Source organism: Trichoplusia ni, chromosome 1, assembly GCF_003590095.1.
Source record: "Trichoplusia ni isolate ovarian cell line Hi5 chromosome 1, tn1, whole genome shotgun sequence".
In the NCBI taxonomy this organism is placed as follows: domain Eukaryota; kingdom Metazoa; phylum Arthropoda; class Insecta; order Lepidoptera; family Noctuidae; genus Trichoplusia; species Trichoplusia ni.
The window spans coordinates 5,015,286-5,039,896 of record NC_039478.1 but is presented as its reverse complement, the minus strand read 5'-3'; the positions used below and the strand labels follow the sequence as shown (position 1 = coordinate 5,039,896).

The following is a 24,611-nucleotide window of genomic DNA, read 5'->3' as shown; positions in this document are numbered from 1 at the left end:
CATAAAATTCCAATTGTGTTTCGTCGTCAGAGGTGTATTACTGAAACCATCGCATTTTATTGAGCGTCGTAAAAAAATGTCGCGTTTTATAGTTCCAACAGATATGATTGCAGTATCGTTTTAACTTTGTTCTGGGGGTTACAATGTACCGTTATAGTAACCAAGAGATTCACAAGATATAAATATAGTAAAAGTAAGTCTGCACGGATTGGTTGAGGTCACCACGGCAAACCCACAGTGCGCGACGTGTCGCGTGTTCGATCTCCGCGCAGGATAAGTGTTTGTGTGATGCTTTTCCTCAGTTTAGGTGTTTTTGTACTTGTGACTTGAATATTTTTGAAACATCCTGCGACACAACGATACAATTTGTAAGTGCGGTGGTCGTTTTTAAAAGAAAATATTCCTTCTACGCAAGGATTAGATTACTATTACAAGTGCCGGTGGTAGTTTTAACGAAAAGATGATAGTTAAATCATAATGGTTCTCCAAACATTCTACATACCTCAATATTTCTCTAATGAACGAAATACAACGTACAAACCTGCGGTAAGTATTACACTTAGCACCTTTTTATAACATCAATTCACAAAACCAAAATTACTTCTCAAGTGACTTCTCAATACCTATCTTCGTACGACAAGAAATTGAAGCTCTTAGAATTTGCTTTACATTTTTCCACTTGTGCGCGCACTGTGCATAATGGAAGCACGACTTGTAGGCAATAAATTCTTGAGCAAACACTTCCTATCATTCTTTAAGATAGAAACCCAATGGGCTGTAACATGTTTATGGAAAAAGTATTTGTTACAGCAACGAGGAGTCCAAGATATTTCAAGAGAAAATTATGCATTCTTAGACTTGTTTTTGTCTAGTTTTTTTCACAACCTACACTTTGTCTTTCATTTGTTTATACAAATGAAAGACGTGTTGTGTTTTTTCATGGTTCCCAAAAAACATTTAGACACTTACACTCACTTATTAAAATCCGTTCAATAGTATAATAACAAAATACCATCAGAATAATTGTCCAATTGACATGGTTAAAACATATTTCCATGCTATTAGCCCATACCACTAAAGATACAAAATCAGTTATTTGGAAAAATTTAAACTAAAACAGATTCATTATTTAAATGGTACTCACAAAAAATACAAACCCGTCTGCTAATTTGAAGCACAAACAACATTCAAAAGTGAATTGCCAAAGTACAAATGATACACAATTAAAAAGCTTTTAAAAGACTGTAATTGCTACCAGCAAACAGCTTTCCTGAAAATAAAATGAATCCTAGATTTACTCAGTACTAAAGCAGTTTTAAACCAGTCATATTTCTAGGTTTATTTTTCTCATTAGCTGAAGATTCGTTCTCAATTGGCACCTCGTTTGTAAACTTTAAATTCGGAGTTTTTTCAACAGATTTCTATGGAGCTATGAACGTTGATAGGAACGATTAGTTTGTCAGGTAGGACTGAAATCGCGGGGCGCTTTGCTTTTTGAATAAATTCAAAGGAATGAGTGGAAAAATCATCATTATTTTAGGATCAAGCTTGACCGACAGTTTACGGGCAACATAGTGTATTGATATCAGTATTCTAATGACAACGTGACATAGGATAGGGACAACACTTTAACTGCATTATTTGTCTTTCAATAATTATTTTTTACGCACTATATAGTTACATTGATAACCTTGTGATATTATAGCCCGTGGCAAATCTAAGGTCGTAGGTACGAAATCCCGAAACGCATCACTGACTTTTTGAATACATATGCATTTTGAAAACTATACGAATTCATTGCCCCTTGCTAAAAATAGTGGAAAAAAGTCTTCAAGGTAGTGTTTAGCCATGTTATAGGCCTCCGACAGCTTAAGCCCTGCATCAGATTTTATATCAACCACAAGAAAAAAATGAAGCATAAATGTGTAGTTAAGGATATCTCTATTGTGCTCCTGACTTGCAATATACATAAATTCAAAATCACAATTCAATAATTCCTCCAACGTTATTTATTTAAAAGACAATACAAACTAAATATTATTGTTTTAGGCCCTTCAATGGCCCTTCTTTGTTCTACGGTCTGATTGTTACCACTCGCCGCTTAAATTCTAACGAATGCCAGACAATTATATCCATTGTAAATAATAGTTCCTAGTTGAAAATAATTTGTATTCAAACTATAATATTTACTTAAAAATTATTTTGCGAACTATTAAGTTTTGTGTGAATTGTTAAAATTTGTTTAATTCAATCGACTTTCCATCTCTCGGTTCACATAAAATTGTTATTGGTTGAAAAAGGTCGATGACAGTATAAAAGGAAAAAAAAACCTGTATGTTAATCTATTTCTGATTGTGAAATAAAAGATAAAATACACGTCAATTATTTTTCAACTAACTAAATAGATTAGTATACAGGTTTTTTTCATTGAAAAAAAATGACGTCATCCCTATTCATATTGGCAGAGAAAAAGAACTACGAAATAAAGGCAATACAAATTACGTTTCTTTTTCATTCTTTTTTCCTTCTAACCTCTTGAAACCTTAACCTGATTCAATCGAACGCTGTTAACTGACCTCCACAGCCCATTTACACTAACAACATAGCTAGGACTAAAAATAATATTTCATCTTAATACCGTAGTGTTAGAAAAATAAAAGTGGCTTTTCTAGTTGAAGGTGCTAAGTTCCCTTTTAACTGCGGACGCAAAGTGCTTCTAGCTCAGAAATGTGAAAGACGTATAAAAGTTAATATTTTATTGAGGTTTTAAAGCATTTGAAAATTATAGTCAGTTTTATTTTTCTGTCAGCATCCTTTCATGTTAGTTTTCTTCCAGAACAGGAACTTTTTCAAAACCCATATTGATGTAACAATACTTATGAATTCAGGCAGAACCAATGTACTAAATTTGCACTAAATTTAATATTAGTTCAGTATTTCCTTGTTTAGGGGTCCGTGGTTTAAGGTTAATAACAGAACCCTCTCCCACTTGCTCTGCTATATGTCCGTCTGACCCTACATCAGTCATCAGGCTGTATATCATATACCGTAATAGAGTGTAGCCGCTTTTACAACAACAAAAAAAAACTACAACTCGACACAAAATGGCGTTTGGTACGGTTTAAAAAAAAACTTATATAACATTTGCTTAAAGCAGTCAAACATGTTGTACTGTAGGCAGTAATATTTACCACTTCGATGATATTTGCGGAAATTCTACTAGCAAATAATTCTGGTGGCAAAAACTCTAAAAATCCCGACGACTAACGAACGAAAAAAAAAACCTGAACCTTTTTTGGACGTTTTGAACCATCGAGTTTTATCTGTATTGCGTATATTTTTAAAGGGCGTTTAACGAAAATGATTCGTATATGAGTTATACCGCTTGACTACTTTCGGATCCAGCCGGAATCCTTCACTAGCTGCTGATGTTTTTGTCGCGAATATTAAACAAAAAAATCAACCATTTCATTTTGAGCTTCTAAGAATCTCAGCCAAATAGAAACCGATACCTAAGGTAATTTAAATTACAATTACGAACATTCTAGATAAGTGATCTGTCCAGAAGGATATCAGAACATTTCCAACGTCTCCCACATTAAGGACCTTAGTCCTAGAGTAAACATTCAAGTCACATGCAGAAAGACACCCAGACTCAGGACAAGATTTAGGGCAGACAGTAGGGTTTTCGTGGTTGCCTTAACCACTCAACTATCCTTGCTGTCAAATATACCTTTTATTTAATTTTCTCTCTAAGTACCTCTGCAAGCTTCTTTGCAGTATCCTCGGTCTTATAGCCTATTCCCACATTTTATGGAACTGCCTCTATCTTACCCACCACTATTCTCATAAACCATCAGTTCTCAGCTATTTACGATCGCACACTCAGCAGATAACGATTACCGCGAGATTAAAACGATGCGTGTTCAGTAGTAATCTTGTAATAAAAAATGCGGGCTATTATGGAACCAATCTTGAGTAATGGGGAAAATAGTGGTTTCTGGGCAAAATTGACCATCTGGAAAAGTACCAGCTTAACGAAACCAAAAAAGTTTGTCATTCATCACCTTGTCATTTGATTTACAATTTCAAAACAGAAATGTTTTAATACTAAATTTTTCTAAATTAAATTAAAGTTTCTAAAAATGGATCGAATGTGTTCAAATATTGCGCGAGAACTCTGGTTACCTACTTGGAAACGCGTTATCTTTGATCTACTTTCTCATCATTAAAAAGGTTTTTTTTAATATAGCCTCTTTTGTAGATAACAAATACATAGATGTAGGTACCTGTCTAGAAAATAGAGCGTAAAGCTCTTGACTATAAACCCGGATCAGATTTGTAATAATTTACCAGACTTGAGTTCAAAAATGATCTATAAATATACATTTAATATGTTTACAAAATATCCCAAAAACTTAATTCTTAGGCTTTATAAATGTCTTAAGCCTGAAATGAATGACGTGTAAATACCTGGCTTTCGAGGAAAATTTTTCGTACGCCCAAAATTTACGAGCACCTCCCAACGTCATACTCGTAAGTTTAGATCCATAAATCATAAGTACCAAACGGTAATTGATTCGGAAACTTCTTGGTACTTTCGGTACCAATAAACTAAAAGTGTCGTTCGAAACGCCCGCCATCTTAGTTTTAAACATCTACCCTGTATACATTTAGAAGTTCGCATTGAGTAGGGTGTCTCCAATCGTGTCTGAAGTGGGACTGTCCCGTATCTGTCACTGGTAACTTTTCTTTTATCGAGTTTCTTTTTATTGATGCCCATTCATCTTGAGTGGGATTTCTTTTCTACTTGTTATGGTTGAACTTGGATTTTCCTGACAACTTTCTTCGGGTTTACGTGAGTGATAGGTAGTTTTATTTTCATAATACAATTTTTGTTTGTTACGCGTCAAGCAAGGTTTTTGACTTACAAAGTATTCTTTTGTTTTGTAACGAAAGAAAATTTGAAGGATTGTTCCTATTTTTTTAGTACCGAAATCCACAGCGATAATAATTTAAGTTGAGCTAATAATTGGGAGAAATACTTCTTTTTTTGAAGTCGTTCACAAATGCTATCTAGTTACTATGATGAAAAAAGTAAGTAGTCATCACATGTATGTACTTAATTACTGCAACTTATCTCCAACTTACTCTGAACTAAAAGCTACTGAACGATAAATAATTTAATTTTACATTACTATTGGCTGATGAAACATGAACTTTAAAACTACACGACTTTAGGTATATTATCCTTTACATGTTCAACAGAAAACTTCGTTTAAACCCACAGTTAATTACAACAGCACATCGTAACTCATGCGAGGACCGTTGATTACAATTTGATATTAATATTAGGTTGTTATTCCGTGATTAAATCTTAGCAATTAGTATGTAAAATTGTAATAATCGCGATTAAGCGTTGATTGCGCTAATGTACATAATTATTAACGTATAAGGACGAGTAATTATTTTAATACCAGCCGTTGTTGTGAATCGAAAATGATACCATGGAAACATAAAATCGGGATAGAACTATCGTATGTGTTAATCCTGGTTATAAAAATACTAGCAGTTGCCCGCGACTTCGTCCGTGTGGTGAACAAACCCGTAGTACATCATTTTGTTCTATAGTTTTAGCAGCGTACGCAGAAATAGATTTTCGATTTTACACCTTTGGTTACACTATCGCAATTTTCTTACGGAACCCTAATATTTTTCAAAATAAATTATAGCCTATGTTCAGCGGGGATAATGTAGCTTCTCAACAGTGAAATATTTTTTAGAAACGGTCCAGTAGTTTCGAAGCATATTCGTGTCAAATCAACAAACAATCAAAACTTTCCTCTTTATAATATTAGTATAGAAGTATAGATAAACTATCTGTAAACCAAGCTTCTTCTAAATCTGTTCTTGTGTTTTTGCGTGAAAGATACATCAAAGTTAGCAGGATGTTATGTTACGGCTGTATTCCCCATCATCCTAGCCTGATTCACGACTTTGTAGGGGTCGGCTTCTAGTACAAATAGATAGCTGTATTGTACGTGAAAAAATATTGAAGATTTTTTTTGTAAATTGATCAAACGTAACTTGGTTGGAACATTGAATTTATGTGCACTTTTTTACGTAAAAAAATATATTTTCTAATGTACCAACAAACTTTGGAAATATGGCAATTTAAGAGGATCTCGTGTTTCAATTTTAAAATTTATTTCTTTCTTTTTTGAAATAAGTTTATCTAATTGTGACGTTTAAGTTAAAGTTTTTGTTATTATTACAATATACCTTTAAATAATGCACAATTTGGTTTCCGGCGAGGCTCGTCCACCGATTTCGCTATATTTGCCTTAAAAATACGGTATACGAGTATTTAAATAGAAACACCACAGTATACTCATGCTTTTTGGACTTAAGCCGTGCATTTGATACTATAAATTACAGTATACTGTGGGACAAATTAAGGAAAACCAAAGTACCACCGAAAATCATAAATGTTTTAGAATACTGGTATGCCAATCAAATAAATCAGGTGAAGTGGAATAACACTCTGTCGGAGACTTATAGACTAACAAGTGGAGTGAGGCAGGGTGGTCTGACGTCGCCAGTCTTATTCAACTTATACATAAACGAGCTGATCGAGGAGCTGAGCAGCACCAGAGTCGGATGCCAGGTCGGCGGAGTGCGCGTTAATAATCTTAGTTATGCAGACGACATGGTGCTGCTCAGTCCTTCGGTCAACGGTATTAGGCAGTTAATAAATGTATGTGAAAAATATGCAACACGACACCACCTAACATACAATGTAAAAAAAACGGAAGTTATGATATTTAAGTGTAAAAAAGGCCCTGATGTAATACTACCGATAAGCTTATGTGGAACCGTGCTTAAAATTGTTAAAAAGTTTAAATATCTGGGACATATTATAACAGAAAACCTAATGGATGATGACGATATGGAACGACAGAGGCGCAGTATAGCCTGTAGGAGTAACATGCTAGCCAGACGATTCTACCACTGCTCCAAACAGGTTAAGGTGACGCTGTTCAAGGCGTACTGTCAGTCGTTCTACACCAGCCAACTCTGGTACCGGTTCACGAGAAGTGCGTTCAACACTCTTCGTGTACTATATAACAATGCTTTCCGGGTAATGATGAACTTGCCCTGGCGGTGCAGTGCGACTGACATGTTCGCTGAGAACAGAGTTGCAGGTTTTGTCGCACTAGTGCAAAGGCTCAGGGTATCATTCTACAGCAGAGTAGCCCTGAGTAACAACAACATTGTGTCCTCTGTTTTCCATAACGTCTTTCTAAAAAGAGAGATTAAAGATTTATAGGATTTTTAATTTCATTTAGATTAAGTTTTATTTTAATATTGTTATTTTATTTTATTTTAAAGTTTTCTAGTATTAGTTTCTAGTAGTCTAAGTCACAATGTTTTTGTTATGCATGTTATGGGTTTAATTGCCTGAAATAAAGAATATTTAATTTAATTTAATTTTTAATTTAATTACAACAAGAAATATAATAACAAAACAAAATACTTGAGCTACCGCGTAAACCCAAAGTTAATTAAACAACTTACATTACTGTAACCTCAACGATTATTCTAGAACAATATCAACGAAAATATTAAGATGAAATATTTCAACAGTTAATTACCGAATACGCGGTTTGAATTCCGAGAACGGAATTCCGGAATTCACCCCAATATATTAACTATAGAAATTAATTTGCATGTACAAACATGAATATAGTTTTCAATTTGACAAACGATTTCTTTTTGGGTTACGCTTTACACTGTCAAATGGGTTATGAAAGTCCGTAGTCAGTAATATAAATATGATTTTAGCTAAATCTAATAGGACTGAAAACCATAATCGATTTTTAAAAAGGGCTAGGCAGAAAAACCTTTTGATGTTATGTGGAGTTGCCGGTTTGTGTCCGACAAAACAGCTTCGGCTTTCAGTCAAAATGCATGCCTTGGCCACTACAAAAACAATTGTAGAGCAAAACAATAATGATCAATGGGCGATATTTTCACCTTTACCAGGGTCTAAGCCAGGAATATTGTATACCTACAAAACTTAGCAATTTAGTCAAGCTGCTAAATTTTGGTAGGTAGTGTGAAGCTAGGACATAAAAAGTAAGAAACCTACTACATGACATGGATTAGTTTTAGAAGAGCTAGCCAAATGTGATGGCTGATAGATCTCGATGGCATGCATTTGGGAAGGTCTTTATCCAGCAGTAGACGAATATGGGCTGATGATGATGAGCCAAATGTGAGGTGAGACATCTCAACTGCATTTTAAATTAAAAAATTCTTGACTAAGCTGACTTGCCATGCCTCAAAGAAGTATACAAAGTTTCTTAAAGTCAAAATGTAAGTACCTAATTTCTTCTTACCTGCCATAACTTTCCTTGCCAAAAAAGTTAGACAGCGAGAATTCGATAAATATTTGATGTATTTTTTTTGTTACATCCAGTATTCCCGACACGGCTACCAAATCTAGCCTAGTTAATCTAAAAGACTAGTTTTTTACCTGAAAAAGTTTTTGTAGGGAATTGGACGGGACTTGGCAAATAATAAATGGGATTGCGGGAGTGAACTCATACATAAATTAGGTGAATCTCTTACTCTGCCGTGTTCCATTTCACTTGCATTGGTCGTGAAGACTTAGTTAATGTAACTACAACAAATTACTTTGATATTTGTATAATATAGGTTTATTAGTCTCATAGATGGTGTAAACCTCTGTGACATTAGGTAGTCTCTTTTATGTCGAATTCATCACGTAATTACATATTCTATTGACAGAATAAACAACACAAACAGTTATAATCCCTACGCCTTTATCCGTGCCATTGTATCTTTTATGCGAACTCTACAATTTTAATTGACATTTTAAAAATGATTCTAAACAGATATATCTATCATCATGACTTAATATGCACTTTAAAACAATGAGCTTAGAATACATTTTCATAAACCTCAAACCATCCTTACATTACCAAACAAATCAAGCTTCAAGACGAATTTGATATTCAATTTCATATCAAACGTTAGCACCCTCTAAAATAATAAAGGAGCATCATCATTTCAGACGCTGTTTGTTCCACGAATCATCAATCATTCTCACACCATTTGTGAAGCCCTGTGTTATTCGTCATAGCGACGGGCGGACATTGCACATGTTGTATTAGAATTTCAGTGCAGATCTGCTAGATGGTTGTAGTTGAAAAATGTGTTTGAATTTCGTACTAGTTTTTCTTTTTGAGTTTATAAAATTTTAACGTGACTATTTTTGTATTAGTGTCGATGGCATGTCCTAAAAAGTTTGAACAGATTCGTCTTGATAATGGAATCTCTAAGGCAATGGTCAACGTTTTTAGTTAGTTACGTATTAACAATAAGATACGTAGTTATCTTGCATTTCTAGTCATATTTATAACAAAAAAAGGTAAATTAAGTTACTCCACTAATCTTGAATGAAAATTTCATTGTTCCAAAGTGTATATATTTATGTCAACATACTTTTTTAGATTTCCTAATTAAAGTAAAAGATTCATTAGTTTTTAACATTATCATTCCAGAAAAACTAAGAAACTAGTTTTACTCTTTTACCCAATACAATACAATATAACACAACTTAAGTCTGAACTCCAAACAATAAAATATAACCGATAAGAAATGTTCTTTCTCTCAGTTTTCTGAATCATGTTTCGCACCAGCTGAGTTTCAATTCACAGCTTTATTGTATTTGAGAGATTGAAAGAATGTAAGGTTCGCTTTAAGCTGGGCGTTGGCTGAATTTATGTCATAAAAAAGGTAATATTATAACCCTTTAAGTTTTACGCTTGACATGATTTCATTACAAAATTACGTTATTGGTTCAGTTACAAAATTACAAAATTCGCGTAATTCCCGTATTCTTCTATGTTAATATAATTATGCAACGCGAAAGTTTAAATATAAGTATTATTTGTGTTTACAAATAAAATTTGGACTAAAAAGAACTTTTCATTTCATCGTGTTATAACAACAACAACGTGCAATCTCCATCACGACAAGGATTTTTTGTTATATTCCTTTTCTTCTCGAAACAACAGACTAAGCTAGGCAGGTATTGGACAGCTACATTTGGCCAGACTAATTATAGGGGGAATTAAGAGGTCTGCCAGTGAAGCGGAGAATTCGTCTGAGCGTCTAATGCGGGAGACTTTCGCAAAAAGTGTTCGTCCGAAAAACCGGCATTTTGACGAAGAGTATTTAGTATTGACCCTAAGTGACATGTCCACAGGAGTTGACAAAAGGTGGTTTTATTAGTAATTTATCTCGTGGGCAAAATTGAGCAAAATAAAATTTATTAAAATTAAAAAGTGAAGTTATGTTTTCATTAATCACTAAAAAAGCGTTCATTGTTGCTAATCTTATTATTTACAAACTTTGTAAACTCAAACATGAAAACAGACATAACCTACATTTCCCGAGCTAATTCATCAACGACAAGCCATGGACTACCTAAACATCAATAACCATGATTGCCACATGCAGTTCATCGGATGCATCATACATCAAGCTTAAACTAGACAGATTCACGATCAGGAACGTATAATTCGATCAACGATACATCATTGTTTATTTCTGTATTCGACAATTTAAATACATTGTAGTACATAGCTTTATGTATATAATAACGTACAAGTGATAAATAGGGTTGAGGAAAAATAAAACGGTTTTGTGAAAAATAAACTTGAGGTAACGACCCAACTAATTTACCAAGGCAACAAGCGGTGCTTTACCTCGATCTTAATTTTTTGTTAGAGCGGCAACATAAATCTGTACAAATTCAACTGTCTGGTTATCACAGTTTGCAAGATACAACGCGATGACGGTCGGACGGATGTACAAACAAACAGACGAACAGAGGAGCCTCAATAATGGTAAAGTCTCAGCTTTTACCATTTGGGTACAGAGTCCTAAAAACCAACTTCTGCATATTCGCATACAGAACCCTAACCAACTACCTTCAGCATCTCAAGGAAAATAGCTCGATGGAAGAAAAAAGTTACGTAGAAATGTCAAACAAGTGTAGTACAAATATTCGATCCTTCTGTCAGAAACCATGATAGCTAAGTTGGTAATGTGACTTTTCAATTTTTGGCTTAAGCTTTTTATTTGTCTATTATACTTAATAGCAATTAGAAACTTCTTGTTCCTGTGTGAGCTCATGATTAAGGACTCCGGTTAGGTCAGAAACTAGTCTAGCAATCCCGATCAATATGCGTTCGTAATCCGTTCAATCTTTCAACCGTAAAATTTCACTTACGACAGTAAAATGTAAATGCAGAAAAACAGTGAAAAGGTGCCAAACTTAGAACTCAACTACCAACTTTTATCAGTGTTTGCAATATGGAATTTATTCAAAGAAATTCTCTCTAACTCTTCAAACTAAAAGCAATTATAATGCATCTTGGGATAGGTGGTTGAACTCTTCTCAAAGAGGGTGAACGACCGGATATTTATGAAGAAATATCTAAAAGGAAAATTAGTGTTGAAACACCCTTATAATAAAAGTTACAGCGGTCGATGACACGTTGTTCTACAATTAATTAAAATGAACCTTATTGCTCAGAAAATAAAGACTTGAAAAGTGTCAACGATGTCGAATAGACATTGAAATTGAACGAAGGGTTATTATTATATTTAATGGAAGTAAATTTTATCCAAAACTACACTTGTATGAAAATTTTGTTCCGCCTTCGATACAAGTAGAATCTAGTAGCTAAGGTTTATTAATTATACTTAGACTTAAAAAAGAAGAAAATGGCTATTGTTCTCAAAATACAATTGTAATTGGCAGTTGGTTTCTATGCATAACCTGAACGCTGGAGATATTATTAACCATTGTAAACTACAAAATTTAATATTCTAAACAGTCATATCTTCACTAAAAACCTATACCATCTAATTGTGAAACCAAAAAAAACCTGCACAAAGAACAAAATTACATGGAAAAACATTTTTAAAGTTGTTGTTACAAATAAGAGTACTGCAAAACAACACAAGTAATAGAAAGTTTGAAATATTGGCGTTACGAAGCCTCTTTTACGCGAGTTTTCAACTTTACTTTCAAAGGCTTTTTTCAGTCGGCACTTTCTCCAAAGCCAGTGTTACTGGGTCCAATAGTACTGTGACCGCAGATGTTAGAAACAAATGTTTTGGAGAAGCCTTCTCGGTAGATAAAAAAGGGAGCTGCAGAAAAATGTTAACGGATGCATAATGTTTCAAGTAACATTTATAATAGTTGTCTGCTAAAAAAATATTATTTAGTTGTTTACTATTGAACACATTTTGTAGTCGTAAAGCGACGTTCCTTTTTATGTTATTCGGCAAATAAATTCAGGTAACAATAGCTTTGTTAGTAAGTTGTTAATCCAAGGTGACTGTTATCTTTATACGAAATTTCATCGAAATCGCTCCAGCTTTTTGGTGTGAAGTAGTTATAAACATACATATACCCACTAACTTTACTTTGCAATTAATAATATTAGTTTGTTTCAAAATTGTAAAACAATTCGATTTCTAAGAGTTCTTTCTACCTCCGTAAAGAAACAAAACACTACCTCACAAAACTCCTAATTACGCCGCATCCAACTTTTCATCATCTACAAAAACACAACTAGCCCTGGGCAGAACAGAGAGTCCTTTGCAGGGCTCTTTCAAGTCGCATGTATTGCAATCGTGGCTTTTTACATTCTCCTTTTATATTTACAGTTGAATGAACTTACAGTAGAAGTTGAGTACCGACTTATTTTGTTATTGTCGTGGTGTTGTTTTTTACGATGTAGGTTAAGCAGTTTTGGCTGTCACCAAGCACCGCATTTTCTTTCGGTGCGTTACCTGTAACGAAACAAACAGATTCTATTAATACGATGGTTACACAAAAAATCTAATAATAAATCTTATTCATGTATGTTATAAAAATAATACGTTACACCCTGTTCATCGTCTTCAAAAAGAAGGTTGTCAATTCGACTGTGTGTATATTTGTATCCTAAGAACATCGAACTTTACCGATTATGTTGATTCTTTTTTTATTTAACGTGGACTAGCTATTATTTGGTCCCATTAAAAATCAAGAAGTTTCGTTCAGTAGTTTTCATTTAAAGTCAGTTGAAATTTTGAATTTTTTTAACCTAACTGTACAGACGGTCTCAGCAATTGTAGACCAGTAAGCGAAGAAATCTCAAAACGCTATTTGTGACAATCTCAGCTGTAATACAACTCACCTATATACCACGAGCTCTAACGGCAGTAATTTTACCGTTGTGGGAAGGAGACGGCGATACTTTCTTGATAGCGGTGTCTAGCTTGCACCGCATTTTTGTTATTAGAGGGTACAGTGAAAGGGTAGGTCGCGACAAACTTGCAAGCCATCTGGCCACGGTCTCCCGCATAATATTGTTACTGGCACAATGCCAAGACGATTGCTAGCAAGTGCAAGCCATGGCAGATGTCTTTGTGATGTATTACGTAAAGAGAAGAGGAATTTTATGGTATACCATCGGTTCCTATTGATCAGACTGCCATAAAAGTAACATGTGTCAATATTATTCTGTTGTTAGTATTTTTGCCACAAAAACAAATTGATTACTATGGTAATATTTTAAAAAGGTACATTTAAATTTCCTTCCAATTTAATGTCGATTTTAAGCATTTTCACCAAAACTTTTTACTGTTAAGTTATTCATTTTCTTTTCTTATTGTAGAAACGTAATACAAATTCGAAGGTCGGGCTTATAATGTAACGCTGTCTCAACACTTCAAGAACGTAAATGTATTGTATATACTGAGTATAGATATTATAGAGAAAGTGGTGTAGTGGTAAACAACAGAATTTGCTGGCAAATATTTTGACCAGTGACAGTCATACAAACTGCAAAATTATGTCTGTCTGTCACGCTGTCTAAACGACGCAAACAAGATCAATATTTGATATGCACTTGGATTATAATTCGAAGAAGGAAAAGAACTAGATTTTGCCACAATAATCGCCATCCATATGAAAGTTACTACAGATAAAAGCTTCAATCACTCAAGTTCAAATACATTCACTTTAATAGTCTACAGGCAACAGGATATCGGAGTACACATTCTAAAATTGCCTCGTGTTACGTAGATAACTGCAGTTATAATAGGTTGACTTTTGCACAGGCACGTGTATCGATTGAATTTGTAATACAGTGTCAGTATCTGTATGAGCTTTTAAAGTAACGATTATCCTGTCGTGATAGTTCAGTGAAATACAAATAGAGAGACAAGTGTAAGATGGATAATGGCCTAAGTACATGTAGTTGATGTAAGTACATGCAAAAACAGTTGCAGAGTAAGTATCGCTTTCTAAAAACGGTGAAGGAAAACATCGTGAAGAAACCAGCACACTTGTTTGTGTGTGTTAAAGCAAGTAAGGCCAGCGGGTGGCTTAAATTTAAACTGAAACCAGATTTTAATCAACCATACAAAATAAAGAATCGTTAAAGCAAGACCATGTTAATTTTATGTGACTTTTTAGAATGGCAGTAGAGAAAAGACAGCAAATAGTTCAGAAAGCCTACGAAAGACGGCAAAGAAAGTTACCTAACCTCAACTACTTAAAAGAACTCCTTAAGCCTAAAATGTAAGGAGAAAAGGCCTAAAACTGAAACTAAAAGATTTCTACAAAAGTGAACTTTATAGGTATGCCTAATACAGTAGAGAAGAAAATAAAAGAAATGTTTTCAGAGAGAATTTGCTCAGGAAATTTCAACTAAGATAACTGCCAATACTTGACTTCTGAGTCCACTAGACAACAACACCTTGTGTTAATGAAGCTACTTGTAGTATTTTCAACCTCAATAACTATAATAAAATCGCAGAAAATTGAAAACTATATATATAAGCTTATAAGCTGCTATAAAAATACCTTTGATTTTTATAGAAGCTTTTGCGTCCTCTCCAAGCGATATGGAAGCCAAAAATATAGATAATTATAATCAGAGATACAATTTTTGAATGTTTGTTTTAGCTGTTTGTCAGTGCCTTTCCGTGAGATGAATTAAGCGTGGCTTATCAACTTTTGTATTTGGGTAAGCTTCACTTAATATTTACTGTTTGTTTCGTGTTGTTTCGTGACAATCGGTTTATGAATAAGCAAGATATATTATGTTAATTTAGACAATCACGTAAAAAAAATTTCACAAGATATAACCAAAAAATACAGACCGAAGTCACTTTACAGCGGAACGAAGTCACTGGCTAACCAGCTCAAAATAATTAAGATAAAATTGGTACAAACAAATTGTAGACAAAAAGTCAAAGATCTTAAAAGTATGGAGAATAGCCAACGTTTTCCATTTTATCTTGTAACAGGATAAACAAAAGAAAACAAAGGAAGAAACTCCCTTAACGATTTAATTTTCCTACATTTTTTTCCTTTATCGTACTGCCTGTAATTTAATGCCGTTGTGCGCAAAAGTACACAAAAACGTTCCCATGTGCGAATAAAATAAACAGAAAAACAAATTAATTAATTAAATATTTCGATTAATATATCAAAGTATTTGTACCTGCTTGAGAAGTTATTTATACATTTGTTTATGTAATAATAGAAACTCTATCCTCCTTTATTACTATTTAATATACTTTTCGTAGGTACTTAAATTACATGACCTATTGAACCTTGAATAAACTGTGGAATGGATTTTTACCCGTGGACAAAATCATTTCCATAATATTGAAAGGATCATTGATCAAATGATTAAAAATGAGACATTTTCTTGTTTGTATGTCGTTCCAGCTGGATTTTTTGTAAATCAATTTTGAGGCACTTCCCGATAGGCTAGCAGGCTAAAATTTTCAGGGTAGCTTCGTAAAACCCTGAAAAATACGCATGAGTAAGCCGTTGCATTATTTAATAACAAAAAAAACGGCTGGATCGATTTTGATAAAATTTGAATGGAGTGACGTTTAAAAACGTGGATATTCAGATTTTTTTAATCTATTAATTTATTTTCGAATTTATTTGAGCTTTTCTGCAAGTGTCTATCATAGAAATATCACATCTATTAGGTAATTACATCTAAAGTTTACAGAAAACAGTAACTTTTATATTTTTAGGATAAAATGTTGCTAAACCAACTTTCAAGAAGTTTTTGCACCACACGAGTTAATACGAAGTTTCACGAAGTGTCCCGAAGTTTTTACAAAGGTCCGTGATCACTCATTGTCAATTACGCTGACCTGAATTTTTACACCACAAACCCTGAATTTTTCTTCTAACTTCTCAAAATTATGAAGTGTTTTTCTATAATAAAATATCTACAGTCAACATGAAAGAAAAATGTCATTTGAACGTTTTTTGGTTCAATAAATAAATAACGTTTTATAATTTTCGTAATGTAAACATAAGTGATTTGCAGAAAATGTTGTACGCCAATATTTGCTTTTTGTTTACGTTTACGGAATTATTCATTTAATATTAGAGTGTGTTGAAAAAAAATCCTGCTACGCAATTTAGGTTCGAGGAGACTAAAATAATGACGTTTAGCATCCAAATCTAATTTATACGCTCTAAAATTGGAGGTAATTTAATTACGCTGACCTAAATAATCATCAACATTTTCCCATTTATTTTACTCTAGAGGCTAATTTAATATTAAACATTACATTAAAAACATAAACTCACATCCGGTATTGCGTAATTTAAAAATAACAATTTTAATTTACAATATTAAAGGCTTGTTTCACCACCGCCACATGAGTTCCCGTTAAATTACTTCCCAGATTTTTTCATACAAAGAAGTTAATTTTTTCCATTTATCTGCACGAAAGCGGCTAATCAGTATTTGCGAAACAGGCTCTTCATTTACAGGTTCTTGTTGCTGAAAAAAACTGCAAAAATGCTACTACTTCTAACTATGTCAATTCTAAAATTACCAACTATTTCGTTTGGAGCCCTAAAAATACCTTTCTCATTTGCTAATTACAACATTTCCCCTTTTAATTCGTCATCAAAATCCGAATGTTAACATTTGACTGTGTATTTCGTTGTGTCATCGCTAATTCTGGCCACCGACCGTCCCATTGTCAATCTAGCATATTTGCCATTCATGGAACGTCCGTGTTTACTGACGTTCTCCCCAATTGGGTCACAGCTATAACAATGCTTTAAATGCACGGTGTACTGTTCCCACAATCTGGAATCGCCATTTTATTTTAGATCACCTATAAATCTGCTTGTACGACCAATTTTTTATTTCACACGTTCCCGTTTGCGAAATCCTTTGTAATTGGTTAACAATTTTTTTTGGATTAATAGTATTGAAATATGGTCCCAAATGTTGGAGCCGAGCTTTTAAAATGGGAATTTTTAGGGAGTTTAGAAACAAAAAAGGCAAAAGAGGCGACACAAATTTCTTTGACAAACTCGAAACCCAGTAACTGAGACAAATTGTCAAATAAATATATATATATCTTAAACATTAAACCGATCTAAATTAAAAAATGTATATTCAGGCAAAAAATATCATAAAGCTTCTCATTAATAATTTTGAAATCGGAATTCGACCTTAATTACACGCTAACGTTTCCAGGCTGTACCAAATTCAAGTAAGACTAGAATCTTGGCGATAAGTCTTCTTAAGCTTAAAAGTTCATCGGGTTTTATAATAAATAGCGAACGTTCAAATTATACAAAAGCCTTTCCAAGTAAATTGACTGTATCTACTATCCTTGTTACCTTAATCTCAAGCCCGTTCAAATTGATTGATTCGACATCTCTAGCTTAACGTTCAGTAAACGTCTTATCTTCTTTATTTACCTCATAAATCACATAAAGTACTTCCATTTAATAATTTATTTACTTAACGAATACATTCTAATTCAATGGTAAATTATATTCAGTTATTTGGTCAAACTGAACAATTAATATTGGTACCAAATTTCTTTGAGTTCTGAATCTCATTATGAAAGTTAATATTTCTCGAGCGTTCGTTTTTTGTTATTACAGTTCCGAAGATCCAGTGGACCTTCCATATTTACTTTGACCATCTGATATTAAAATGCTAATACCAAAAAAGGTACCTACTTTATTTTTATTGGCGTCCTACGAAATCTCGGCTTGCAAAAACTTTTGCAGCCACCAATGTTTACCCGGCAGTTAACGGCACTTGTGCTCTCAGTTATACCTTATCATTTCAACTTTGCTGGACGCTTTTTGTTTGTTAGAAGTCTTAGACTGATTGAGCTTCAGGCAACGGAAATTGAATTTTAGCGCGCAAGACCAAGGGTTCATTTTAGATTTATTGTTTACTAGATTTGCTCGGCAGTAAATGCTATCGGAAAATAGTTTGGTTTTGTCACATGATTGGTGTGGCGACTGTTTGCGCTGGCCTTTGAATTGATGGGTTTGTGTTCCAATTTATTTGAGTTTAAATGTTGATTGTCAGTTCCACTATTCTAGATAACAGTGATGTGTTACATGTGTTGGACATGTTAGTAGTAAAACAAGAAATAAAATTTAGATTGTTGAAGGAGACAAAATGTGCCTTAGAATAAATTCGAAAAACCTGTCAGATACTGATTTTCAAAACCCACATATCTTTTGTCATAATTCAGAGCGAAAACCTAAGTTCATAAAGCGTAGATGGAAAAAGACAACTGCAAAAAAATCCAGATCTTGAAAGGCTGAAAAAATCCCAAGATGGAAACCCCAATGTTTTTATAGCCTTACGAAATCTTTAGAGAGCATTTCCCAAATGGAATGAAAGACCGTAGATGTCGTTTGCACGAAGAATGGCCCAAGAAATTTAGATCTATAGAAATGTAAATACTTTGAAACTTTGAAGGTGTCAGTCGCTTTCCAACTCCAGTATTGAAGAACGAAGAAAATGCTTTATAAAGTTTTAAGTGCTTCAAAGATTTCTGTTGACGATGTGTTCGATTCTTGCATTGCCTATATTTCTAGATTAATGTGTCTTTTATTCGCAGTTTAGTTTTATCTGAAAGCATATTGTCTCTTTATTGGTTTAAGCTCTAACTGAATATTATTGTTACCAGAATGTTTCTAACACTTACAAACACAAATCAGATACAGGTTTAGATTTTTTCTATTAATACTTATTGCCTATGAAGGAGACAAAAAAATATTTGTGAAAACTAAAAATCGGTAGATAACACCAAAAAATAATTTCGTCCTTCGGATTCATAATTATTTACGGTTTAATGTTGTTTAATGTTTTACGACCGAATAGTTTCAGATCCAATTGAGGACTTAATTATAATTAGTCGTCGCATCAATTCATGATTAAGAACTCTGGTTTATTGGTTAAATACCCATTATTAAATAAATATATACGACATTCAAGTTTTGAACAACTCATGCCCAAAACAAGCTTACCAAGTTAGAAGATTATGTAAACACACGTCTACCAAAATTCTTGGCGTAACCATTATCATCGTCTATTTAATAAACGCAAAGCCTTCTATCAAAAGAACCAAAAACCGCACGTCTGCCTCCTAAGGCCAAAATTCCTTCACCAATTTCTGGAAAAGCATCGTCACGCAGCATATTATCAATAAAGCCATCACATGTCGCCACACAAAATTAAATTTTGCTAAAGGCTTAACCACAGTCTAAGCTATATTAAATTTTAGGAAACAATGTTAAATTAATGAATATGCAAATGACTCCTCTAAGGATTTTATTTACATAAAATTTCAAATATTAATGGCTTTTGATTGTGTTTGGTTCCGAGATGATGATATTTATTTACAGGTCTGAAATAATAAATTATGTCTGTAGTGGTCATGTTTGATGATGCTAAATTAGTTCTTGGTTGTTTGATAAATGTAGCTTTAGCTAATTTAGAGAATAACTTTTTATCGTATGTATTTTTAATTTTATGCTGTGATCCATTTTCATGATTAAAGATTTCTACGTAACCCAGTTTGTGATCAATTATACCATAAGTTTAAATTTATTTATCGATACTCAACTATTTACATGCCAATTGAAGACATACAGCCCGAGAATTGAATCATGGCACTATTATTAAATTGCCAGCCAATATCAAAAGCGATCAAAATACAATTTCAGTGGCAAATAGTTCCAATACAGATGTGTAAAGATATTGAATAACAGATGGGACCAGTTCAACTAACTCGATTATACCCAATACTTGTTAAGTGGGACATATTTATTCAAGTAACTTTATATAAATAGATTCACTGGGACCTTTGGCCTCTGATTCGGTTTCAATGGTACTTAGAAGATCTTTGGACCAATCAATAACTATGGAGTTTTCCACCATTTTAGTCATTTATTATTTCCACGCTAAGAAAGACGCTTAATAACCTTTTTGATGAAACTTGTATGATATGTATGAGCTAAAATATTTTAATACATTCAAAAATGTTACAAATCTAAATCAACATAGAATTTACATTTTAGATTTTTTTCGCCGTTTGCATTCGTCAATATTTGGCGCATCGCTTTGCGGATTTGCCGCTTCGGTACCTAACTATGTCAAACTATTCATATTTTAAGCAAAAACATTATATTTTGAATCAATACACTCTAAATAAAGAAATTTTGCATAGATTTTTATACCATGGGCACAATATCATAACCATGATTTTCTTTTTAGTTATCTCAAAGTCAGTATTTGATAACGAGTGCCACACTTAGGAATTTAATTGTAGTGTCGCAGAGGATTTAACAAACATTCAAATCTCACGCACTCAGGCACCCCGACTCGGGACAAGCATTCATAATCACATCCACGCTGTGCGGCGTTCGAACCCTCAACACGTCGCGCACAGTGGGTTTGCCTTAGTGACCTCAACCACTCTGCTAGTAGCGCAGTCTGAAGTTAATGATTCGTAAGGAAACTTGACGTCAACATAAACTTCACTTAACGACAGTTAATTCAACATAAACCAAACGAAGAAAAGAAAAAAAAACACTCAACGTCGCTAAAGAATTCTAAAGATTAGGATGTGAGAAAGCTATCGTGCGTTCAAAGAAAAAAAGTCCATCTATCAGACGGGATTTGAACGAAAGGCAATTTATACAAAAACGTGACGATAACGACACGATGTACGCAAAATGTAGGACGTCTACAGTAAGTGTAGGATGTTCGACGTACGCAAAATGTAGTAAAATGTAGGGCGTTCGATTTATCCTGACAATGGGAATGCTTACAATAGCAGTTGCTGCAATTATTTTCCTTTTATGGCATAACGAGTTCTCGATTTTATACGCGTTCAACTTTTGTCAAAGCACGCATAATCTGTGCAGGAATATCGATTCAAATAAATATTTTTAATTGATAATGTGTTGTTTTACTTGCATGTTTTTTGTATAGAGTGTTTTTATCGCATTTTAGTGTCGGAGGGTGGACGGTTATAGTTTAGTTGAGTTAGGTTTTGTGATGTTTGGGAATTGTAGACATAAATACTTGTGTTTAGGTACGTATTAAGATTTTTCATGGTCCCCTTATTATATCTTCTGGTGCTAGATATGATCTCCTTCTTAATGAATGGAAATATTCCATTTTTATGATCCTTTTCGTTTAAAATTGGTTAATTTTAGGCGACGTTATCATCAAAATGATGAATAAATTTTACCTCAATGAAATAACAAAAATTACTCACAGTACTATTACAATGTACAAAACTAGATTGCCTCGATTGACAATTAATTCAGTTATTCAGGCCATACCTATAATTCGCAAACACAAGAGCTTCACACACACCAACAGCGGTCGATCATGTCAATTCAATTCATTGTTTGCTTCTGTAACAAATATTCGCTAATTAGCAACGACCTATTTCCGAATATGTATCATGACTTATTCAGATTGAAACGTGCTGAATACTGAAATATATTTTCTGATATGTATCAAATATGTAATTTGAACAATTATACCTGAAATGCATATTAAGTTTCGATATGTTTCAAAATTCAATGCTTATTTCGCTTCACATTTGAAATTAACTATCACTTTGCACGTGGTGACATATTACTCATATTTTAATATTATATTTTACATGAATCTACGGGTTTTTGTTTTGTTATGTATACATATATTTTTAGTTTTTGTGACAACGGCGTATAATTTCGTCGGTACTTAGCATTATCTTTATATTCATCCACCATAGAACCAATAGCTATTCTGTGGTTTTGATGCATATCTGGGTAAGTTGTGCATAATTCCCTTTTTTTTAGAGCTGCCATTTCAAGCCGGTTCTTCTCCAATCCGAATGTTATTTTGGGACTACGCACTTAGTGTCATTAATGATTTAATATAACGTTTCTGAACTTGTTTTAGGACAGCAAGAAATAAATACATTTAGATTTAATATGATTTTAATTTGTTAATACCAACCTACAACAAGGTCTAGACGACTGTCAGTACGTTATCGTCTTTTCGATAGCCTTTTTGATAGCCTAAAGCAAGCTCGATCAATTAATTTCAAGTATCACCTTTGAAGTCTTTTGATCTTTGCCTTAAGGGGAAAGTGAAGCAGACAAAGACTGCTTAATTTAGTCTCTCACTTGACGTCTTTGCAAAAGGAGTGGAACTGACCTAAAAGTATATCCACCATGCAGTTACTTTAAACTTTTTGTGTCCAAGTGATACCTTCTACCACTTGTCAACTACGTTTCCCATTAATACGCTGCCGTATGGATACATAAATCTTCATCATAAATTAATACCCAATACTTTCCTGGACTCCGGACCGAATTATGATGTTAGCGGATGAGAGAAAGGTGACCTTTTCTGAATGCTTGGCATCGTGTGATTGAAGTTCATGATTGATTAACTTCTAATAGTGTAAGTGGTTTTTGCCGTACCTACTAATATTAAAACAAAGACCAATCTACAAAAATTGCGGTCCAGCTGCCAAATTTGTAGGGAGAAACATATGTCTTTACTAGCTGTTCCCCGCGACTTTGTCCGCGTGGTTAGAAGAAATTGCGACTATAACTTGAGATTTAAACTATCCTATCTCTCAAGTTGGATCGAACTGCACATGGTGTGCGAATTTTATTATAATCGGTTAAGTGGTTTAGGAGTCCATTGAGGACAAACATATATTATATTAAGATTGGCCTAAAATCTCTACTCCTTTGGTATCTTTCTACACCTTTCCACCATATCATGTTCCACCACACACACATTCACAATTATTATGACACACTCCTCGGCATCTTCTCGTGTTGTATAAACAACATTTGATGGTAAAATATATCTTAATCCAACGCAGTCAACACTTCGAGTTCCACAAAGCAGATATTGTCGTTTATATTAAACAAATCTGTTAGGGAATGTTAAATTAGATGTCTTCAATCCTTTTGTTACATTCAAAGGAGGATTTAATGTGAGAGTAAGCGTTAAGCACTCTGAGGTATTGTTAATAATAATAAAGCGTTCTGATATTAGTTAATTGTTTTTTGATAACGATAAACATGATCATACGTATTTGTAGCTTTGTAGCAAGTGCAGGACTAAAATCCAAACAACACACTGCGTTCCAAAACTGGGGTTATAGACGTCGGCAAAGAGGCTGCCAGGTTATAATGGGATTGAATGGGTCACGTCTGCCGCATGGGCAGTGACCGCTGGGCAAAAGTCACCATACAGTGGGAGACAGTGGATGACAGCGGCGCCGTGCTCTTGGGTGGTTCCATTTGGCTCAGAACAAAGATGTTGGGCCTGACATGTGTCTGTCTGTATGTACTTAACTGCAGCTAAGGCAACTATCATTACTTGGTGTTTTGCTCTTTTCTGTGACCAGAGATTCCTGAAATAGCTATTGCAGAAACATGTACCTTAATAATATTTTTATGAGAATCTTTCATCCAGCAGTTTAAAAAATATAAACTGTTTTTTTAATACGACGAAACTATATTTTTGTACCTTACAAGTGACGTACCGGCGCCACTCTAATTTTCATTTTATTCGATGCTATAAATAAACTAAAATCTAAATAACATCGATTGTGTGTCAAAGCGCGGAATATTTTTATAACTGCCTAGTAATTTGCATGTTAATTACCTCACTATAATTTGCATGGAAAATTTTCATTTTCATAATTTAATCTGGTTCAATTTAGTTTGTTGGTGTAAGCGTCATTCTAATTGCTAGCACGGACCTCAATTAGCCAATAGTTACCTACACATATGTGGGTAAGTAGCTGGATACCTATACTTAACAAAAAAATCTTAAAAAACCGAATGACAATTTGTTTTGTATTATATCAGCTACCAACTGAATCCACGCCTACCAACTGGATATTCAACGTCCCACTGCAGGGCAAAGGCCTTCTTTTCCTCATAATGTCACTCCCATTTATACTGTCTATTCTTAACTGGGGTCAAGGGCGAACAAATCGAGCTCCTAACGCAATCTCCTGGATATATGGCACACATATACCGGCCAACGTTTTCAACATAAATAAAGTTTCAAATTACACTACACATAACTATAATTATGTATATTATACTAACTGTAAACTAAACAACTATTTATATCAATGAAACATGAACTTCCCTGTAACGTAGTTAC

The 24,611-nt window shown here is 33.8% G+C and overlaps 2 protein-coding genes across 2 annotated transcripts in view; one reads left to right on the top strand and one right to left on the bottom strand.

The window, feature by feature from the left end:
- LOC113500251 overlaps window positions 1–24,611 on the bottom strand; it is a 124,244-nt gene that overhangs the window by 73,126 nt on the left and 26,507 nt on the right.
- On the top strand, window positions 4,459–7,330 carry LOC113500241. The gene is made up of 3 exons (XM_026880950.1): window positions 4,459–4,536; window positions 6,527–6,737; window positions 6,927–7,330. Exons 1-3 carry the CDS (start codon window positions 4,459–4,461, stop codon window positions 7,328–7,330), a joined length of 693 nt encoding a protein of 230 aa, XP_026736751.1.